Consider the following 19,390-nt stretch of genomic DNA (forward strand, 5'->3'; position numbering starts at 1 on the left):
GGAATGTCACTGTGGAATTTCAAATATCATATAATTCTGGAAAGACCCAGAATTAGAAAAATGTACCCCAAGGCTTTTCACTTGTATTTACAAAACTTCAAATTTCTTTTTGTAAATATTAAAGAAAAATGTTATGTGAAAATATGTTCACAAGACAAAATCTTTCACTAGGGGGCAGTAAATACTTAAAAATAAGACACCATAAATAATAAATTTTTGAACTTCTTAAATGTACCCTTTCATAAACATTATAGATATCACAAACACATTTCACCTAGTTTATATGTAAAATTCACTTCAACCAAAATTTGAGAAATGTCTGTGTAGAGGTTACTAATATTTATAATACCAAACCAAAAAAATTCTGCATTATGCAAATTTACTTTATTTTAAAAGAAAACAAAATGGTCAAAATCTTGAAAAAAAGTGTCCTTTTCTTTAGCCAATCTATAACTTTTTGCCCCATTAACAAGTTAATGTCAGTCTCTGAGAACAGGGACAAATTTTATAAAACACTTTTTAAATGTCTTTCAGGTAGAAAAAAAAAAAGATTTTAATCGTGGTTGGAAGAAAGAGGAAATTAACAAGACGCTTACAGTTATCTCTACCTTTCTAAGGCTTTACACTCCTAATAAAAGTATAGCAGCAACTCTAAATGGCCAATACTAAACTGAGGAAGAATTACACATACAGTGTGTCAGACAGCATGTTTGTATCTGATAAGAACTATTAAATCACCTCAGCTTTCTTTCTCCAAGTTAAAATAACTTCTCACATTTGTTTTGGTTTGTGTAAACAATATAGCATGCACACTAAAAGCTACTTCCTTATATTTTCACACATTCACTTATTTTAAAAGTAAAAATTACAAACGAGCTGAATCTTGACTATAAACTGCCTATAATAACTGTCTGAATTCGGGTTAGTCTGTATCAGTGTAGTATGGTAAAGCTCAAACTACTTTATGTATTTACCAAGGTCATTTTGATTGTAATTATTAACTTTAAAGCTTCTCATTTCCACATAAATATCAATCTATAGACTGTGTTTGTAGAGAAGTATTTGACTCCAGATTACTAGGAAGTATCTAGAAGAAATGTTTAAAAACACCCAAATCGGTTGTTATGATAACTTCAGACTGACAACATTCAGTAACAGACATTCATTCATTCAGTTCACTTATGTATTCCTTCAAACAGTACTTATCGAGAGCCCCTTGTGTGCTCAGCACTATGCAAAGTGCTAGTGATAGAACAGCCCTCAAAGCAAGGACTCCGTCCTCCTGGAATTCATACTCTATGGAGGAACAGAAACCGAGATGAAAAGAAGATAAAAGAGGAACCGGGAATGGGATGGGAGGGTTGATATTTAGTAAGTAAAAGGTAAGCAGGGGAGGACTGTCCTGAGGAGGTGACATGTGGGCAGGAAGCTGAGCAAAGTAGGGTGGACAGCCCCATGGGTAGCCGGGGTATCATTCGAGGCAGAGACCACTTAGTCCAAAGGCCCTGAAGGGGAACTGCGCCTGATGTGTTCAAGAACAGCAAAGACACCACTGGTTGGATTAGGGCAAAAGGAACAAGAGATGATGATGGGATGGCAGGGGAGGGGGGAAAAGGCATTCCAGGTGACAGGGAAGACCGCGAAGTTTACTCTAAGCTGAGAAACCACTCTTTCCACCCAATCCTTCAAACAGCCACAGAAAGTCATATTTTAGGAAAAAAGCACGTATAGTATTTTCCCACTTCCTTTGGTAATCATTATGAAATATACACACACAGTACTCATCAATAAACCGCTCCCTATGTCCCAGAGTAAATACATACTCTGTTCGTATTTCTGGATCACTATGACAGGAATGACACATGGCACTGAAGCGAGATACAAAAAAGTCGTAACGTCGGTGATAGGACGGTGTGTCTTCTTCAATATTTGCAAATTTGACAAACTAAAAAACAAAACAATAATATAAACATGTTATCACCTTTTTGAAAGTATGGAACACATTTACTTTCATCCAATATTTGTTACGTTAACAAGAACTATCCAAGTAAGTAGCAAATGAAATATATAAAATCTCACAAGTGCCACATACATACAAAAGGAATTTTTTTTAACTTTATTATTTATTTTGAAAGAGAGAGAGCGCAGGAAGGGCAGGAGGAGAGGAAGAGAGACAGAATACCAAATAGGCTCTGTATGGACAGCACAGAGCCAGACCCAGGGCTCAATCTCACCAACTGCAACATCATGACCTGAGATCATAACCTGAGCCGAAACAGAGAGTCGAACGCCTAACCACCTGAGCCACCAAGGCGCCTCTATTCTGGCTCAGGTCATGATCTCGCAGTTTGTGAGTCTGAGCCCCGCGTCGGGCTCTGTGCTGACAGCTCAGAGCCTGGAGCCTGCTTCGGATTCGGTGTCTCTCTCTCTGCCCCTCCCCTGCTTGTGCTCTGTCTCTCTCTCCAGAATAAATAAACATTAGAAACAGAAAATTAAAAATTAAATTAAATTAAAAATTAAAAGTTCCTTTTGGAGGCGCTGCGGTGGCTCAGCCAGTTAAGTGTCCAATTCTTGGTTTCGGCTCAGGTCATGATCTTGCAATTCGTGGGTTCGAGTCTCACGTCAGGCTCTACACTCACAGCACAGAGCCTGCTTGAGAATCTTTCTCTGCCTCTCTCTGTTCCTCCCCTGCTTGTGTTCTCTCTCAAAAATAAACTTAAAAAAAAAAAAAAAAAAGGAAATTTTTAATAAACTTTAGAAAATCAGGAATATAGCATTATAAGTATTAAATTTAACTTTTTAATCCAGTTTGAGTGAGCCCAGTCTCTGACAGAAGGAAAGGTCTTCCTCTAAAGCTCTTCTACATTTCCTAGATACAGACAGTGCTTCAATGATAACCTCAGTTGGGCCTAACCAAACCTGCAGAAAATTTTACTCCTTAATCATGGACACCAAGTCTTCCTTGACAGTTGTGACATAACACCTGCATGAGTAATACTTGTACCAATTAGATGAGTCAAGGAAAGGGAACATAAACTGAAAGAAATGTACACTCAACAGAGAAGAAAAGTACTGAGATGGTAAAATTTATTCTACCTCCTTTCTAGATATGAAAAAAAAAAAAAATCTATGTATTTGGGAAGTTTTAAATATCCTACATGTTCACAGACCTGGCCCTAAGGTTCCTTATTGTGTACTTTGTTTTCTCATTAACTTTCCAGTCACTCAGTGATGTGTTACTTCTGGGTACTAGACCGCCTAAAGCAACACTGTGACTTTACTGACAAATTTAAATATATATGAACACCTGCCAGGATACAGACTGATGGCTCGAAAGGCTGTCACCAAAAGAATTATTCAACCAGATTTACCAACACTTTCCTGAAAACTAAACTGAAGTAAGAATAGAACAGATGTGAGAAAATGAAATGATACCAAGGCATTTCTAAATTAATTCTGCCGGAGCTAAGTCATCAGTCTTAAATGCTAGTTTTATGATTCATATTATCTAGAAAAGGGCCACAAATACTACTCCTCGTTGCGATTAAACAGACATTCATTACCTACTCTGTGCCAGGGACTGTGCTAGGTGGTTCACACAAGTTCCCGTTTAATCATTCAAACAGCCCCATAAGAAGATATCCTTCTCCCCATCTTACAGACAGCAACAATGATATTCAACAGGTGAAATCATTTGTCCACACTGACATTAAGTGGTGACGCGGGCATTGGTGGGTAGGGGTCGGACTCCAATTTTCAAGATTCTCACACTACACACTGGCTGCGTGATGTTCCAGAAAAGATTAAACTGAGTATTTATATTTTTCATAAAAATAAACCTTAAATTATATCAGGAAATGTTAAAAAAAATCGAAGTGGGAAAAAAACCACACAAAGTCTATCTATAACATGTTCCCCACTTTCTAATACATATTTTAAAAAAAGAAAAAGACTGAAGGATTACTTCCGGAAACTGGAATTACAAACATCTTGTTTACTCTTTCATATTTTCTTAACTTTCCACATTTGCTACGATAAGCGTATCACTTTAAATAAATCAGAAATTTTTTAAATGACCATTCAAAAGTTGAATGTTCTGGAAACTTTTTAGAAGGAGAAACTTTATTCTCTTTCCATTTATTGCAAGTCACAAGTTAGAGTACAGACCAAGCGGTCATTGACATAAGCAGCTCCTGCTGCCTTTGAGTATAAGGAACTTTTATGACTTTATGGCCAAAAGATTCCCCAATGCTCTTTATGATCAGGTGGTAGTGCAGGTTTCACAAGGAGCAACAAAAAAGATAGAGACGGTGCTATTTCTTTTCTTTTTTCTTTTTTTTTAAGATTTTATTTTTTAAAAGTCTCCATACCCTCCCTGGGGCTCCAACACACACGTCGAGATGAAGAGTCACATGCTCCGCCCACTGAGCCAGTGTCCTAATCCTCCACATCTGTGCTGTCTGTCCCACCGCCCTGACCAGAGCAGGTGTCTTTCCCAGGCAAAAACATTCTAAGAGACCAATTCTCAATATGCTTATTAATCTGAAAGTTAGAGAATAGTTTTACTCACAGAATTTGTTCCAAGCACTTGAAGCTTTGGTTCCCCGGATTCTAGCAGCTTTGCTACCATATGCAGAAAGCTTTCTACAAATGGCTTGATGCTTTGAGAATGGCAAGCCATCAGAAGTTGGTCCAAGGCTTCCATAGCAATTAAAACATACCTAAATAGAAGAGAAAAATAATGTCAGAGCATTTCTAGCTCTCCAAATTCTCCTAGGTGCTCTTTACTGGAATAATTAAATGTAAATGCGCAGGACAGAGAAAGGCAAATTTAGTAGTTTCTAAGTGAAAACTTACTTCTCACAAGTACTAACGATCTTAAATTATACAATAACCCTCATGCTGAAGTATACAAAATGGTACCATTTTCCCTCCTCTCCAAACTCTTCCAGAGCTTCAACATTAGCTTTGTGTACATTTTTCTTTGTAAACATGGACATCCACCATTTTCCAGACTTCTAACCATATTATCTCTGTATCTAACCCAAAACAGTTACTATAAGCAATGTGCCTAAAATTTCCAATATAATCTACTTATATTTGTAAATGTAAGTGTACAAAAACATTACCAGCAACAACAGAATATCATCAGTAAACAGCTCATAAATTCGACCCTATAATTCATCAGATTTTAAAGCTCATACCAAAAATGAAAATTGACTTTAGATACCTTTGCTTCAATAATTATAGAACTTTTTGTATCAAGACTCACTATAGTGTTCTAAGCAGTTAATAATTTGGAAGCAGAGAAAACCAGTATCACTTGAAGAACGGAGTTCTCTAGAAAACTAGGATCATAAAATGAATATGGAAAACTATTTATAATCCAAACTATCCAAGTTAGTACTGTTCATCCACAGAGACTAGATTAAGAAGGCAGACCTTTATTTATAGGTAGGGACACAGTCAGCACAGTTTCAAATCAGCATGCTTACATACTCTGGACCTTTAATATCTAAGCCTAATGTAGTTCTCGTTCATCATCTCTTTTATTATTCCACTGATAGATAAAAATCGGTTGGTTAACAGAATCTTTCTGTTTGTTTCAAATTTAGAGACTGATTTTTAAATTATAATATCGCATTAATACACTAAGAGAGTCAATTTCTGCTATTTCCATTAGAGAAATATTAAAATATCAAAAATTAATGGATGTTTAAGCTAAAGGCCACTCCATTAACTTGCATGAGTCTATTCTTAAAACATGACCATCAGGGGGCGCCTGGGTGGCTCAGTCGGTTAAGCGGCCGACTTTGGCTCAGGTTATGATCTCATGGTCTGTGAGTTCAAGCCCCGCATGGGGCTCTGTGCTGACAGCTTGCAGCCTGGAGCCTGCTTCTGATTCTGTGTCTCCCTCTCTCTCTCTCTCCCCCACTCACACTGTCTCTCTCAAAAATAAAGAGACATTAAAAAAAAAAAAAAAAAACAAACCAACAAAAAAACCCATGACCATCAGGAAAGTAATGAAAGCTGCAAGCATCTATATGGGATGACATATTTCCCTGTAAAATATTACAGTTTTATCCTCCACAGAGCATCTCTGTGTGACTAGATGACAAAACAATTCATAGCATGATTTAGCCTAGGAAGCATTTTCAGAGATACAGTATTAGCAGCGATTAGTTTTCTTACCCAGAACGATGTCTGACAACATCCCTGCTCAACCTTTCTGCTAAGTAAGAACCAATTCGATCCAACTTCTCTGGAGCAGATACTGCATAAAATGTCAATTTCTCCATGTCTGCTTTAACGAGGCCATCCTAAAAGTTAAGAAGAAGAACGAGGTAAGTAGGCTGTCTACATCTTCATAGATACTTTTTTTATTTCTAAGCATTGCTTGCTTCACATGCCCCCTTCTGGATTTGTGATTAAATCCATCCTTTAGGCTGAACCTTTCTGGCGATAATCTCCTTTTATGGCATTCTGGACACAGAATTTTCAGAAAGTTAAACAAATGTCCCATTTAAGTAGAACATTTAAATATACCTTCGTAAGTGATGAATTACTGTAACACCTTCCTAAATAGAGACTGCTCAACTAACTGCAATATGCAGGGAATGAGATGTATTTTAAAATGTGGAAAGATTTCAAACAAATTTGTTTCGATTTTAAAATTTTACAGTTATGTTAAGTCGATTTTACTCCTTTACAAAGACGACAGTGAACATGTTGTTAAAATGATTCAAAGTTGCTGATATCATTACAAAGCCTTAATTAATAAATGAGAATGTATTAAGGACTGTGTGTGTCTCTGCTCATCCAACATACTAAAAAAAACAAGAGTCCCCTGGTGTGGGATCAGCAAACTTTCGTTTGTCTCTGCCCTCTACAGGGAGACCCCAGGCCACAGGTCCGATGGTTCTCCCCACCCTTAGACAACAAATCAATTCTCAGCCTAAACTTTTTGGTCATATATAGCCCAAGAAACTAAGCGTTCCTTAGGATTGTCAGAGGAGGTGGAAAGGAAGACAGAAAAATTATGCTAGGGGCGCCTGGCTGGCTCAGTCAGAAGAGCACGCGACTCTGGATCCCAGAGTCATGAGTTCATGCCCCACATGGGGTGTAGAGGTCACTTAAAAAAAAAAGAATTATGTTAAATGGTGAATCTACAACTAAAAATTTTATAAGTCTGCACTTTCTACTGGCCCCTCCATATTCTCTGGCTTTTTGCCTTACTACTGCTCCATCACCAATGGAGTCAATCCCTCCTATTTTTACCTACTTGGTTGTCCTCAAACTTGCTACTACGGCCACCTCTCTTCCCTCTCTGACATCAAATGAGTTCCTCTCCTCCTTCTCAGAAGATGGAAGCCATTGGAGTAGAATTTACTGGCAACCCTCCACCCCGGTTTTCTCAGTGCCCTCCAGACCAGTGGTTCTCAACCAGGGAGACTGCACCCCGTGGGGCAATGTCTGGAGACATTTTGGGTTGTCACAGCTGGGCAGGGGGTGTACCAGCATTTCGGGTAGAGGCCAGGGATGCTAACAAACATCCCACAATGCACAGGATAGCCCAACAGCAAAGAACTAACTAGATCAGAAGGTCAATAGAACCTGAATTAAGAAACCCTACCCCATGCAAAACAAAAGACCCCTATTTTCAAAGGACTCATCTTAGAGAAACGTTTGCTTATGCTCTTTCTGTCTGCCTCATACGGCCCAGGATTTGACTCCATCAGTTAGCCTCTTTCCTGGGTTTTTGTTGTTGTGGTGGTTTAAAAAAAATTTTTTTAATGGTTATTTGAGAGAGAGAGAGAAAGAGAGAGAGAGAGAGAGATCACTAGCGGGGGAGGGGCAGAAACAAAGGGAGACCGAGAACCCCAAACAGGCTCCGTGCTATCAGCACAAGGCCGATGGGCTTGAACTCACCAACCATGAGATCATGACCTGAGCCGAAGTCAGATGCTCAACAGACTAAGCCACCTAGGTGGCCCCTCCTGGTTTTTTGACCTCTCCTTCTGTATTGGTTCCTCCACATCATCAGCTAAATATGACTGCCTCTCATCCATTTTTTTTTTTAATCCCTCACTGATTTTATTGAGGAATAATTTATACACAATACTCTACACCCAAGGGGCACGTGGGTAGCTCAGTCAGTTAAGTGGCCGACTCCTGGTTTTGGCTCAGGTCATGATCTCACTTTCGTGGGATCAAGCCCCCCATCAAGCTCTGCTTGGGATTCTCTCTTCCTCTCTCTGTCCCTCCCTGGCGCACTCTCTCTCTCTCTCTCGCTCTTTCATTCTCTCTCTCAAAATAAACATTAACATTTTTTAAAATAAGATAAAAAATAAACTACACCCAAGTATATAATTTGAACTATGAGAGTCGTAGATCTATGAAACCACCAGTAAAAAAAAAAAAGACACAAAACATTTCTATCATTTGCAGAAGATTCGTCATGTCCTCCTCTGCAGTCCTCCTCCCTCTCCAGGCTACCACTGCTCCGCCTTTTAGCATTATAGAAAGCAGTCTGACTGGTCTGTGGACTCCTGTCACTCAACTCACCTCTGCCTAAGGATGCCTCTCTGACTCACCGGGATGACTCACTCCCACTCATCCTGCAGGTCTCAAAGTCCTCCCAAAAGCCTTTGGGGCGCCCTCCCACCCCCCTCCCAAGCCTGGCTGAGAGGCCCCTCCTGCACGTTCCTTCGGCTCAGCACACTCATCGCTGTGTTCCGTCACGCTGTTTTTCACTCGTGAAGCAGATACTAATCAAGCACTAACCATGTGCCAGGCACTGTCATGGGCACGAGGGAAGAAAGGGTGAGCCAAGAATTCTATTAACTCATTTAATATCCACGAGATCCTTATAAAATCAGTACTATTTGTAATTTCCATTTCAGGATGAGAAACTGAGGTACTTGCCCAAGATCACATGGCTAATAATGATAAGAAACAGTTTGGTTATTTGTCCCCCTCACTAGATTGCTCTTTGAAGGCAGGGACTGTAACCTGTAGACCCCTGCACTCTGGGCACCTACTGCCTGATCTGTTTTAGACACACAAGATCTTTTTTTGTTGTTGCATAAATTAATAATAACAAATAAGGTCAACTGGGTTATGATTGCCACATGTATGCAAGGTTCATGTAAATTTTTTTAAGTCTCCATTTAAACAAATCTTATTTAATACTTGGCAATCAATCAATCAGTCAATAGCTGGCAAAAATACTCTTTATATAACCATTCTCTACCTGTCATCACTAATCTAATCCACCTATCAGCACTCCCGTGATCAAAAGTCCCTCACTGCCTATGAGGAGTTAAAGCAGACAAAGTAGAAGCCTGGTCTGTCATTCACATTCCTCTATAATCTGGCCTCCACCTTATCTTTAGTAACCATATGTCCCAGACTCCTCAAGGAAATGACTTGAATATTCAGTCTATTAAATGACATGTCTGGAATTTCAGATCAGAAATCACGGTCAGCACGATTACCACCCATTACCCTCTGCAATGAGGCTATTTAAACCTTCACTTCAAGGGTCTTCACCTCAAATGTACCCCTTGCTTTCTCCTGCACTCCTCTGTCTTTTCTCTTCAGGCCCCTCACTTGCAACAAAGAGACTAATCTCACTTCTCCAGATGGCATACATCCTTCAAAGCTCAGCAAATCTCATTTCCTCTGAGAATGCTTCCCAGAGACTGCCAACCCACAGCAAAACCTCTCTGCTTGAAAGGCAAAAACTTTAACACCTGTTTTACTTAACATTTTGCTTACTAATTTATGCATTAGGATTTAATATTTAGTATGCTTTTGCTTTAAGTCAGTCAATGGATGGAAAGCTATGTAAGGCAGGTACCGTATCATATCTTAGGGCTTTTACCTGCCACAAATTATCCAGGATATCTGGCAGTCAATAGTATGTAACTGATTAACCTCTTCTAAATGGCTGAATGTTTAAATCGGATTTCATTAAAATGAGATATCTCATATACCATGAAATATATAAATTAATGTTAAGATCACCACAGGTTTCTATAATTAGCTACATTTTAATTTTTTTAAAGATTTTTTTTTAAATTTTTAAGTGATCTCTGTACGTAACATGGGACTCGACCTAGAACCCCAAGATCAAGAGTCACACGCTCTCCCAACTGAGCCAGCCAGGCACTCTGACTACATTTTAAAGCAAATTTGGGAAATCAAACCCATGTAACATTTTTCTGTTCATATCCATTTAACCCTGGACTAAAGGAAACTTAGAAAATTCAGGACGGTGTCAAACAAAATCATTCAAATATAGTTGCTTTGAAAACTGCAATCTTCCATAATAAAGTTTAACGGTTATAAAAAATTTTAAAGCATTTAAGTAAAAAGAGAACAAACTCTGCCTGGAACATGCTTCCTTTACTTCTCAGTTCTCTTCTGAATACTGAATGGCCAACCCATTTATTCTTTGGATCTTAGTGCAGATTTTATTTCCTGAAGTCCTCTGTTCTCCAAGCCCACGTAGGTATCATTCCGACCTGCTCCAGGAGCATGGCGTGCTTCATCATAACATTCTTTCACACAGCACCGTAATTGCCAATTTCCTTGTCTGTGAGCTTGGCGAGAGCAGAAAACCTGGTCTGTGTTCACAGCTGTATTCTTAGCATTTCGTACAAATAATCCGGCACCAGCTCATCAATTTTTGTTAAGTGTTACTTAAATATAGGAACTATCTAGACAAGAGAACACCATCTGTCCATCATGCCAAATTTAGACTGATCTACGAAAAGGATCAGTGAAAATTAGACAAGCAAGCATGGGTCATTTTGAAGTAGAAAAAGAGAAATATAAAAATAGCAGTGTACATGATGAGATTTAGGAGTAAAAGTAGAGAAATGAAATTAGGGAAACCTTAGGGAGGTCAGCAGGGGGGAAGGATGGGTCAGCAAAGAGAAGGATCAGTAGATGTAGATCAAATTACTTTTGGATCCTCAGGGAATATGTTGTCCACCAGGCGTTTGTAGCGAGGACGCAAAGCAGAACAGCAGCAACACACTCCTGTTCGAAACAGTAAAAACACAAAGTACCGAGATTATTCATATTGTAAACGGACCTAGAAATTCAGGCTTCTGAATATCAATGAGTTATTTAAAATAAAACCTTCAAACTGGCACTAATAATAAAAAAAAAAAAAAGGCACGTGAATTCAATTACTGATTAAGAAATAAAAAGTTAAATCTCCTCTCCCCTCCCCAAAGTCACCACATCAAAATGAATATATTAATGAATCATTCCAAAGTTCCATTTCAAATCATTTGGGGGCAAGTGTGTGCTTGTACACACACATACACAAAACTTACCAAATTCACCCTTCAAGCAAACGTATAATCCATACCCCCATTACCCCTTTCTAATCTCATCTCCCACTACTCTCTGCATTGCACACCCCACTCTCCCACTGCCTGGCCCAATCCACCCACAGCACCTGTCACAGGGGTCTTGAAAGATGGTCTGCTCCTAGTGGCTGGCAAAAACAATCCGTATGTGTTATCTACACAAGGCATCATATGAGGAACTACATTAGTGAGGGAAAAAAACCTCAAAGGGAAGTCCAGGAATTCCAAAAATGCTCCAAGCCTGCTCTATTATAGTTTCAGGTGTTGGTATCTTGGAAAGAGCAATGGATCGGGATCCAGAATATCTGGGTACATTCCAAGTCTTACGCTTAAGTGCCTACATGGCCTTGGGTAACGCACATTAGCTATCTGGAAAGAACCATGTAAGTGAGAGGGATCAGTTTTCTTGTCCTGAAAGCTAGTAACAGGAATGTTGGTCTGGAGGCACTATAAAATTGTTCCCATGATTTATGAAACTAGGGTATGTGTGTCTCTGTTTATGTGTACATTTGTATGTATTTACAAACCAAAATATAGTATGAAAGACTGCTTGAGCTAGAAGTTAAAAGAACTAGATCTAAGCAGACTTTTACTACTATCTCATAGAGTAAGATTATGCAAGAGACAACTTCTCCAGATCTCACTTTGCTCATGAAGTATGTACCATTCATGCATGCAGTCATATACTAAATGTCAACAGAGTACCCAGCACTGGCCAAAACAAGTTAAGACTGAGTACTGATTTGCAGCAGAGCAGAGTCAATAAAGCACTGATAAAAACAAGACTGACTTAAGCTCTGCACAGGATCTTTAGTGATCACAGAGTACTGTGCATACATTATGTAACGCTTCCAGCAAATTAGTGAGGCATTATTACCATTACTTTACAGGAGTGGGATGTACGGCAGAACTGACCAAGTAACTTACTCAACAGCAGTGGCTAAGTGAGCATCCCATGTCTAACTCCGTAACCCCATGTTCTTCCCGCAACACCACAGATACCCGTGGTCAAATCAGTCAACACCCAAATATTTCATTTGTACCTACTATCTGCCTAAGACCATACCAGATGCCACACATACAAGAAAGTATAAAAGAGAAAAGATCCCTGCTCTTGAGTTTATAAACTTACTTAAAAAATAGTTTATTAATTTCACCAATATATACTTGGCACTAGGTGCCGATAATGTAAAAATGCTATTGTTCAGAATGTTTTCTACTTCAACAGAAGAAAAAAAATTCTAAAGAGTCCGAATTTTTCAATTAACTAACACCAAAACACCTGAACTCTTTTTAGAATCCTAAAGCAAAAAACACTGGTCCTATTATTAGAGGAAAAGAAGTGGGGAGGGGAGGGAGGTAAGAGCCAAGTAAGCAAAAGTTCTACTTCTGTCCGCGACAATATAAAAATATTTCAGATAAATATTAACACACTGAAGAACTGAAATCAAATACGTATCGAGTGCTTATTATACAGAGCACCGAGCTAGGGAATGCAATGATGAAAAACGCCCGTGACCCGGTAAGAAGATCAAGATGAGCGCTCTGCTAACGCTTACTCGAGGCCAAAAATAGCACACTCCAGCTGCTATGGTGGCAAAGAGACTGGCAGCGGACTGAAAAGCAAGTCTTACTGCTTCAAGGTCCCCATCAAAATGGTACGTTGCTACTTTCGATAAGATTCTCAATACCATTAGGTTTCACTTACGCTGACACTTTTGGGTAGTACACGCTTTTACAGAGGCTTTCGAAAAAATGTGAACTTGGAATACACACAAACTCCAGTTTGTCCTTTCAGGAAGCTCAGGTCCACTGCAAGAAACCGGAGTAAAAAGGAAAATGCCCAACGGGCCATGTGGTGTCACAGGGAGTGGGCTTTGCAGTCAGACAGGCCCAAGGTGACCGCAGGTCTCTTCCTGTCTAGCTGGGTGGCCATGTTACTTTTTCTTACTATGCCTATGTTTCTTCATCAGTTTAATGGTGTAATAAATGCCTTCTTCATACTTACTGGTAAAATTAAAAAATGAAAGATTTAATATATGCCAAGCATTCAATAAAAGGTAGATATTATTAGTAATGCAATAAGAGAAGTACTACGATGGGTAAGCAGAAGGTGCCTGAGGGCCCTAGAGATAATCTTAAAGACAGTATGAAAACCTTTGCTTGTAAACCAATCGTTCAAAAACACACCAAACGGGCGCCCGGGTGGCTCAGTGCATTAAGCGTCCAACTCTAGATTTTGGCTCAGGTCATGATCTCCCAGTTCGTGAGATCAAGCCCTGCTTGGGATTCTCTGCCTCTCTCGCTCTGTCTCTCAAAATAAATAAACTTTAAAAAAATCTTGGGGCGTCTGAGTGGCTCAGTTGGTTAAGCATCTGACTTTGGCTCAACTCACCATCTCTCAGTTTGTGAGTTCAAGCCCTGTGTCGGGCTTTGTGCTGACAGCTTGGAGCCTGGAGCCTGCTTCAGGTTCTCTGTCTCCCTCTCGCTCTGTCCCTCCCCTGCTCACTCTCTCTCTCTCTCTCTCTCTCTCTCTCTCAAAATTAAAATAAACATTAAAAAAAATTGGGGTGGGGCGCCTGGGTGGCTCAGTCAGTTAAGCGTCGGACTTTGGCTCGGGTCATAGTCTCATAGTTCATGGGTTCAAGCCCTGCATCGGGCTCTGTGCTGACAACGTGGAGCCTGTTCAGATTCTGTCTGTCTGTCTGTCTCTCTGCCCCTCCTCCACTAGTCTGTCTCTGTCTTTCAAAAATAAATTGTTAAAAAAAATTTTTTTTTAATTAAAAAAAATCTCAACAAATTCTGCATATGGTTCACAATAAGCTTTCATAACAGTATCAGTACCAGTTCGGCGGGGGGGGGGGGGGGGGGGGGGGGGAAGGGAGAAAAATGTCATTTTCTGAACATGACGTGTGCAGCGTTATACAAAGTATTTTACAACATTCCTCACTTACTCCTACACCCACTTGCTGAAGTGGTTGCCATCTCCCTTGGATAAATGAGGATACAGGCTCAGGGAGGCCATCTGTCCAATAGCACCCTGCTGGTAAGGAATGCAGCGGAGCCGAGATTCCAGCCCAGATCTGATGGCCTCAGAGGGTAACAGCCACACTACAATCAAGTACTAGACAGTTTCTAAACCAAACCACGACCCTGACTGCAGGAATGAGTGTGACGAACAGACCAGGAATGCGCAGCCATGCAGGCAAAGAAAGGATCACAATGAGTTTCTCCAGAAGACCCAAAATGATACAAAAACAGTTTCTTGACTACTTACTTACTATTAATGAAAAGCTACCAACTATAGAGACGACATAGGAAACCAGGCTTCAAACTTTGAATGTACTCATATTTCTACAGAACACGTTGAAGAGAATATAATGTCAAAATGACTGTGGCAACAGTAATCACAAAAGAAGCAACATGAACTACTTTAAGGAAGAGAACACTGTACTTGTAAACATCACAAGAAGCAAAGTAAACTGAAATCATTGACCTACTCAGCCACAGAAACGGGGTTGACTCCCTTGCCGAAGTCAATTCGTAGGGCTTTTCGAATTCAGCTGCAGGTACCTGAACGTAGTCTCTCATGTCGTAAGAGACTACTTCCTAGTCGATCTTTGTGCTTCTGGATCCTACGCCACTGTTCAGGACGTGCCTAGTTCACATCACTTGCAATTAATTAGCAGAGGGCACTAATGCACTGTGACTTATCTTACTGGCCGCTGACATCAAGTGTAAAGCTATCAAGAACTTGATAATATCCATATCAAATTCTGCTGCCAAGACCAAAGAGTTTAAACAAGATACTACAAAAGTACGTGTGGCTAGTTCAATGAAAGCAGGTTTTCAGAGTTTAAGAAGTAAAAAAATAAAGCTACTTACACGCTTTTTTCCCCTAAAGCGTTCCTTCAATCTCTCTCCATCCTCGCTTCTAATCCCTTCCAATAAACTCGTCTGAACCCCAGACCACCCTATTTTTAACCCCTTCCCAACGTTCTCTTTCCAAAGGACTAAGCGTATCACAGAATGCCTCAAGCAGTTGGCAAATCTGAGCAGTCAACAGGATTCTCCCTTTATATTTAATTCTAGTACAAAAGGAGAAGGGAGTCCACTATTCTCCTGGAGCAGAAGGAATTCAGAACTTTACTTATGATAATGCTAGTACAAACAGCACGTCTCAAGTGAGAGAATTATGGGAAAATGGAACATGGGTGCAGCTGGAAACAGAAAAACTGACCCCAAAGAAGTGCCAAGCTGCATGAGAATACAGGCAGGCTCATGGGGCTCCGTGATTAATGGGCTGAGTACTAGCTCTCAGGGTTAGGGGTACTATAATAATATACATAAGCAGTGCCTGCAACATAGAAGCCACGTAAAAACATGCAATATATTTTTTAGCAAATTCTGCATACTCCTAAATTAACCATTTCTTCTTTAAAGGCACCCCAAGATAATGTCTCCTCAACTCCCTACTAACATCATTCTCATGGGGATTCACCGATGTCCCCTGGCCCTCATCTCAGGCAGGAGTGAGGTGCATTGACCTCTGGCAGCCTCCTTCTGTGTTAGAATTTGATGGTGAGGTGTTAGAATTAATTTCCAACCCATCCTTACCCACGGAGGCATTCAGGGAAGGACCTGAGTAGCTAGTTGAACAGAAAACCTCACAGCTGAACTAAAAATAGGTCGAATCAGGCACACGAGCACACAAAGGTGCCGGGGGAATTCTGCTTAATGGGACAGTATTCCAAGTGGCTGGCCCACCAGTGAGTACTTTGTGACAACATTTGCTTGCTATGCGGGTGTGAGTTTGGGGGGGGTGGGGGTGGGAAGGAGTTCTGAATAATTAATAAAGACTCCTTTTCTTTTTTTAAGAGAGAAAGCAAGTATGATCAGGGGACAGGGGCAGAGGGAGAGACAGAATCTCAAGCAGGCTCCACGCTCAGCACAGAGCCCAATGCAGGGCTCAATTCCACGATCATGACCTGAGCCGAAATCAAGAGTCTGACGCTTCACTGACTGAGCTACCCAGGTGCCCCAAGACTCCTTTTAAAAAAAGCTACTTATTTCAATAAACTATATTATCCAATGATAAGTTAAATCTAACTAGAAATATTAATGTCTCCATTATTAAACCATTAATGTCTCTATTATTAAACACCAACACAGCACTGGGTACCTGGGATAAAGCTATCCTCTAAAACAAAAGTAAGTCACTACTAACACTGACACTGGAGTTGAAGAACGCTTAGACCCTATTATGAGAACCAACTGTAGGACTTTAAATTAGGTTTCTTTTATGATCTACAGAAGCAGAATATAATAGTATCTGCATCTTCTACACAGCAATTACATTATCTCAATTCTTACAAGTAATACACTGGGAATTCAATGCCATGTTTAAGGCTTACTAAATTTCATACTTTTAAATGGGAACAGCTATGATTACAGGATTTTGATTCTTTATGCCTTCAATGTATATTTCTACAATTGCAGTAATTTACATATTTATCTACATGTCGGCCTTTACCACCAGAACAGGAGTCCCTCCAACAGAAAGTCCATACATCTTACTCATTGTTGTGCATGTCTGGCATATAGCAGATATTTATTAAAAAATTCCTTCACTAAACAAATAAGGACCCAGAGTTCACGGATAGATAAATTTAGGATCTGCTCACATATGTGCTGAAAGAATCAAAATTATCATCAAGAAAGTATACTGTCCACCACAAAACGCTAAATACATGCCAAAACAACAGGATTTCTCCAACACACAGAGGCCAATGTCAACTGAATCATTTTAAACACTTCATGCGTTATTTTTAGGCCTAGAGGAGGCCATCCATAATCAAGGTGAAAAGGGACAGACTGTTTTTCTATTAGAAGATTCTAAAAATCTCTCACTTCAATAACTGTAGCTCTATGTATCCAGAATCCTTTAAGGGTCAGCAACATCACATAAAATTTTCTCCAAGGTTAAAATTAAAATTCAAGTTATGTATTCAGTTAGTGTCAGAATAAGATGTTTGCTTCATACAATTAAAAGGACTCAATATTACAGTCCCACTCATACATACCCGTCCCAAGTACCAGAAACTTGATATAGAAATATACATATGCACATACATGTACATGCTATATACAAAGCCTACAACATGGATGTTATGCCTGTATTTCAACGTGTACACAGCCACTGTGTGAAGAACTACATGGGATGAAAAATGTAACTATCGGGGCACCTGAATGGCTCAGTCGGTTGAGCTTCCGACTTCGGCTCAGGTCATGATCTCACGGTCCGTGAGTTCGAGCCCCGCGTCGGGCTCTGTGCTGACAGCTCAGAGCCTGGAGCCTGCTTTGGATTCTAAGTCTCCCTCTCTCTCTGTCCCTCCCCATTCATGCTGTCTCTCTCTGCCTCAAAAATAAATAAACATTAAAAAAGAAAAAGAAAAGAAAAAAGAAAAATGTAACTATCTACTTAAGAAGACAAAGGCAAGATTTGGACAACGTTAAAGGATAAGGACAAGGGATCTCCAGTGTGTACGGGTCACCCATAGAGGTTCAGAAAGCACTTGTAGCTCACGTGAAGAGAGGCTTTATGCAGGACACGGACTTCAGCCGAGAGCTGCCACGCAGAACCAATGCACTCAATTATAAGGATAAACTGGGGACGGTGAAGGACAATTACAGTCCGACGGAACAATGCAAGAGTTCACTACGGAGCATGACACATGGGAAAACCAAAGTGCATCTTCTAATGGCCCACGGCTTTTAGAAAGGAAGGAATGTGGGAGGCGGCACAAAGGAAGCATCAGAAGGGTTTGGTGACTAATTAGATACGGGGTCAAAGAAACGGGAACAAAATAGTCTTATCTTCAGGAAAGTGTTCCTTTTAAGAGGATTTTAATCCATTAGAGGAATATTTTATTACACGACTCTTTCCACTTGTAATTCTATACTTTCTCTCCTTTCATTCTCCATTTCACTACCCGTCCTTTATCCCCAGGCACAGAACCCTCGTGGAAAAGAGGACAACAAAGGCAATACTGGGACTAATGGCCCAATTAGACACTCTCTCTCTCCATTACATTGCAATACTTGGTCTACAACAAGCGTCACACAGACACATCTCTGACATACTTTCAAAACTACATGGAGACACCCACTGTCCACAGGAAAAAACAGCTTTTCTCTGAGTCAAATGACCAGTCTACACTTAACAGGTTTCCCCCCGCTGTCACAATTTCTAAAGAAAAAATGTGTATTAAACATTCTCCTACTTAGTCAATTTATGGACTGATACTTACATTTAACTTTACAGTATAGTATACTACCATACTTAATTCGAAACGTATTCCTCAGCAGTTACCCAAAACAGAAGCAATAAAATATAGAATAATCCTGGCTCTTAGAAAATGCAATCCTCCAAGATTCCATTTGAAAACCTCCTGGAATTATCATACGGAAAAAAATTACCACAAATATTAAAATCAGAAAATGCAAGCGTCTCTTCATTTCACCGGACGTTGGCTTCCACAACAACAAGGATCCAACGGATGACACGGAAACCGGAGCTGCCTCCAGGTAAGAAAAGCACTCACACGTGTCTCCACCACAGTCAGGACGTAGCATGTGGTCCATCCCTACTTCTAAGACCACATCCTGGGCCCTGCACACCACAGGCCTTCCTCAAACGTGCGCAGGTGGCAGTCTTGGAAGGGGAGCACAGCACTCCTGCGTCCCAACATCCAGAGGTAAGTAACGAGATGAGGCAGAATTGAAAACTGAAATGGTATGGGATTCCCTTATTTGATGTGTAAAATATTAGGGCACCTGGGGTGGCTCAGTAGATTGAGTGAGTGACACTTGATTTCGGCTCAGGTCATGATCCCAGAGTCGTGGGACAGAGCCCCACCATCAGTCTCCACACTGCGCGTGAAGCCTGCTTAAGATTTTCTCTCTCTCTCTCTCTCTCTCTCTCTCTCTCTCTCTCTCTCTCT

General features: G+C 40.2%; 1 protein-coding gene across 5 annotated transcripts in view; it reads right to left on the bottom strand.

Moving 5' to 3' along the window:
• Positions 1-19,390, bottom strand: part of EFR3A (EFR3 homolog A) — a 105,321-nt gene that overhangs the window by 55,848 nt on the left and 30,083 nt on the right. For 3 of the 5 annotated variants that reach the window (XR_007458384.1, XM_049632902.1, XM_049632904.1), the window contains exons 2-5: positions 10,973-11,049; positions 6,193-6,320; positions 4,571-4,721; positions 1,824-1,945 (exon numbers count right to left, since the gene is read on the bottom strand). Coding sequence is in view for 4 of the 5 variants with exons in the window: in XM_049632902.1 (XP_049488859.1) it covers positions 1,824-1,945; positions 4,571-4,721; positions 6,193-6,320; positions 10,973-11,049 (478 nt within the window). In the remaining variant the exon portion in view is untranslated. Of the gene's footprint in view, positions 1-1,823; positions 1,946-4,570; positions 4,722-6,192; positions 6,321-10,902; positions 13,060-13,095; positions 13,231-19,390 lie in introns of those variants that run through there. The other 2 variants (XM_049632905.1, XM_049632903.1) reach the window with 2 other exon arrangements.

Source organism: Panthera uncia, chromosome F2, assembly GCF_023721935.1.
Source record: "Panthera uncia isolate 11264 chromosome F2, Puncia_PCG_1.0, whole genome shotgun sequence".
NCBI lineage: Eukaryota > Metazoa > Chordata > Mammalia > Carnivora > Felidae > Panthera > Panthera uncia.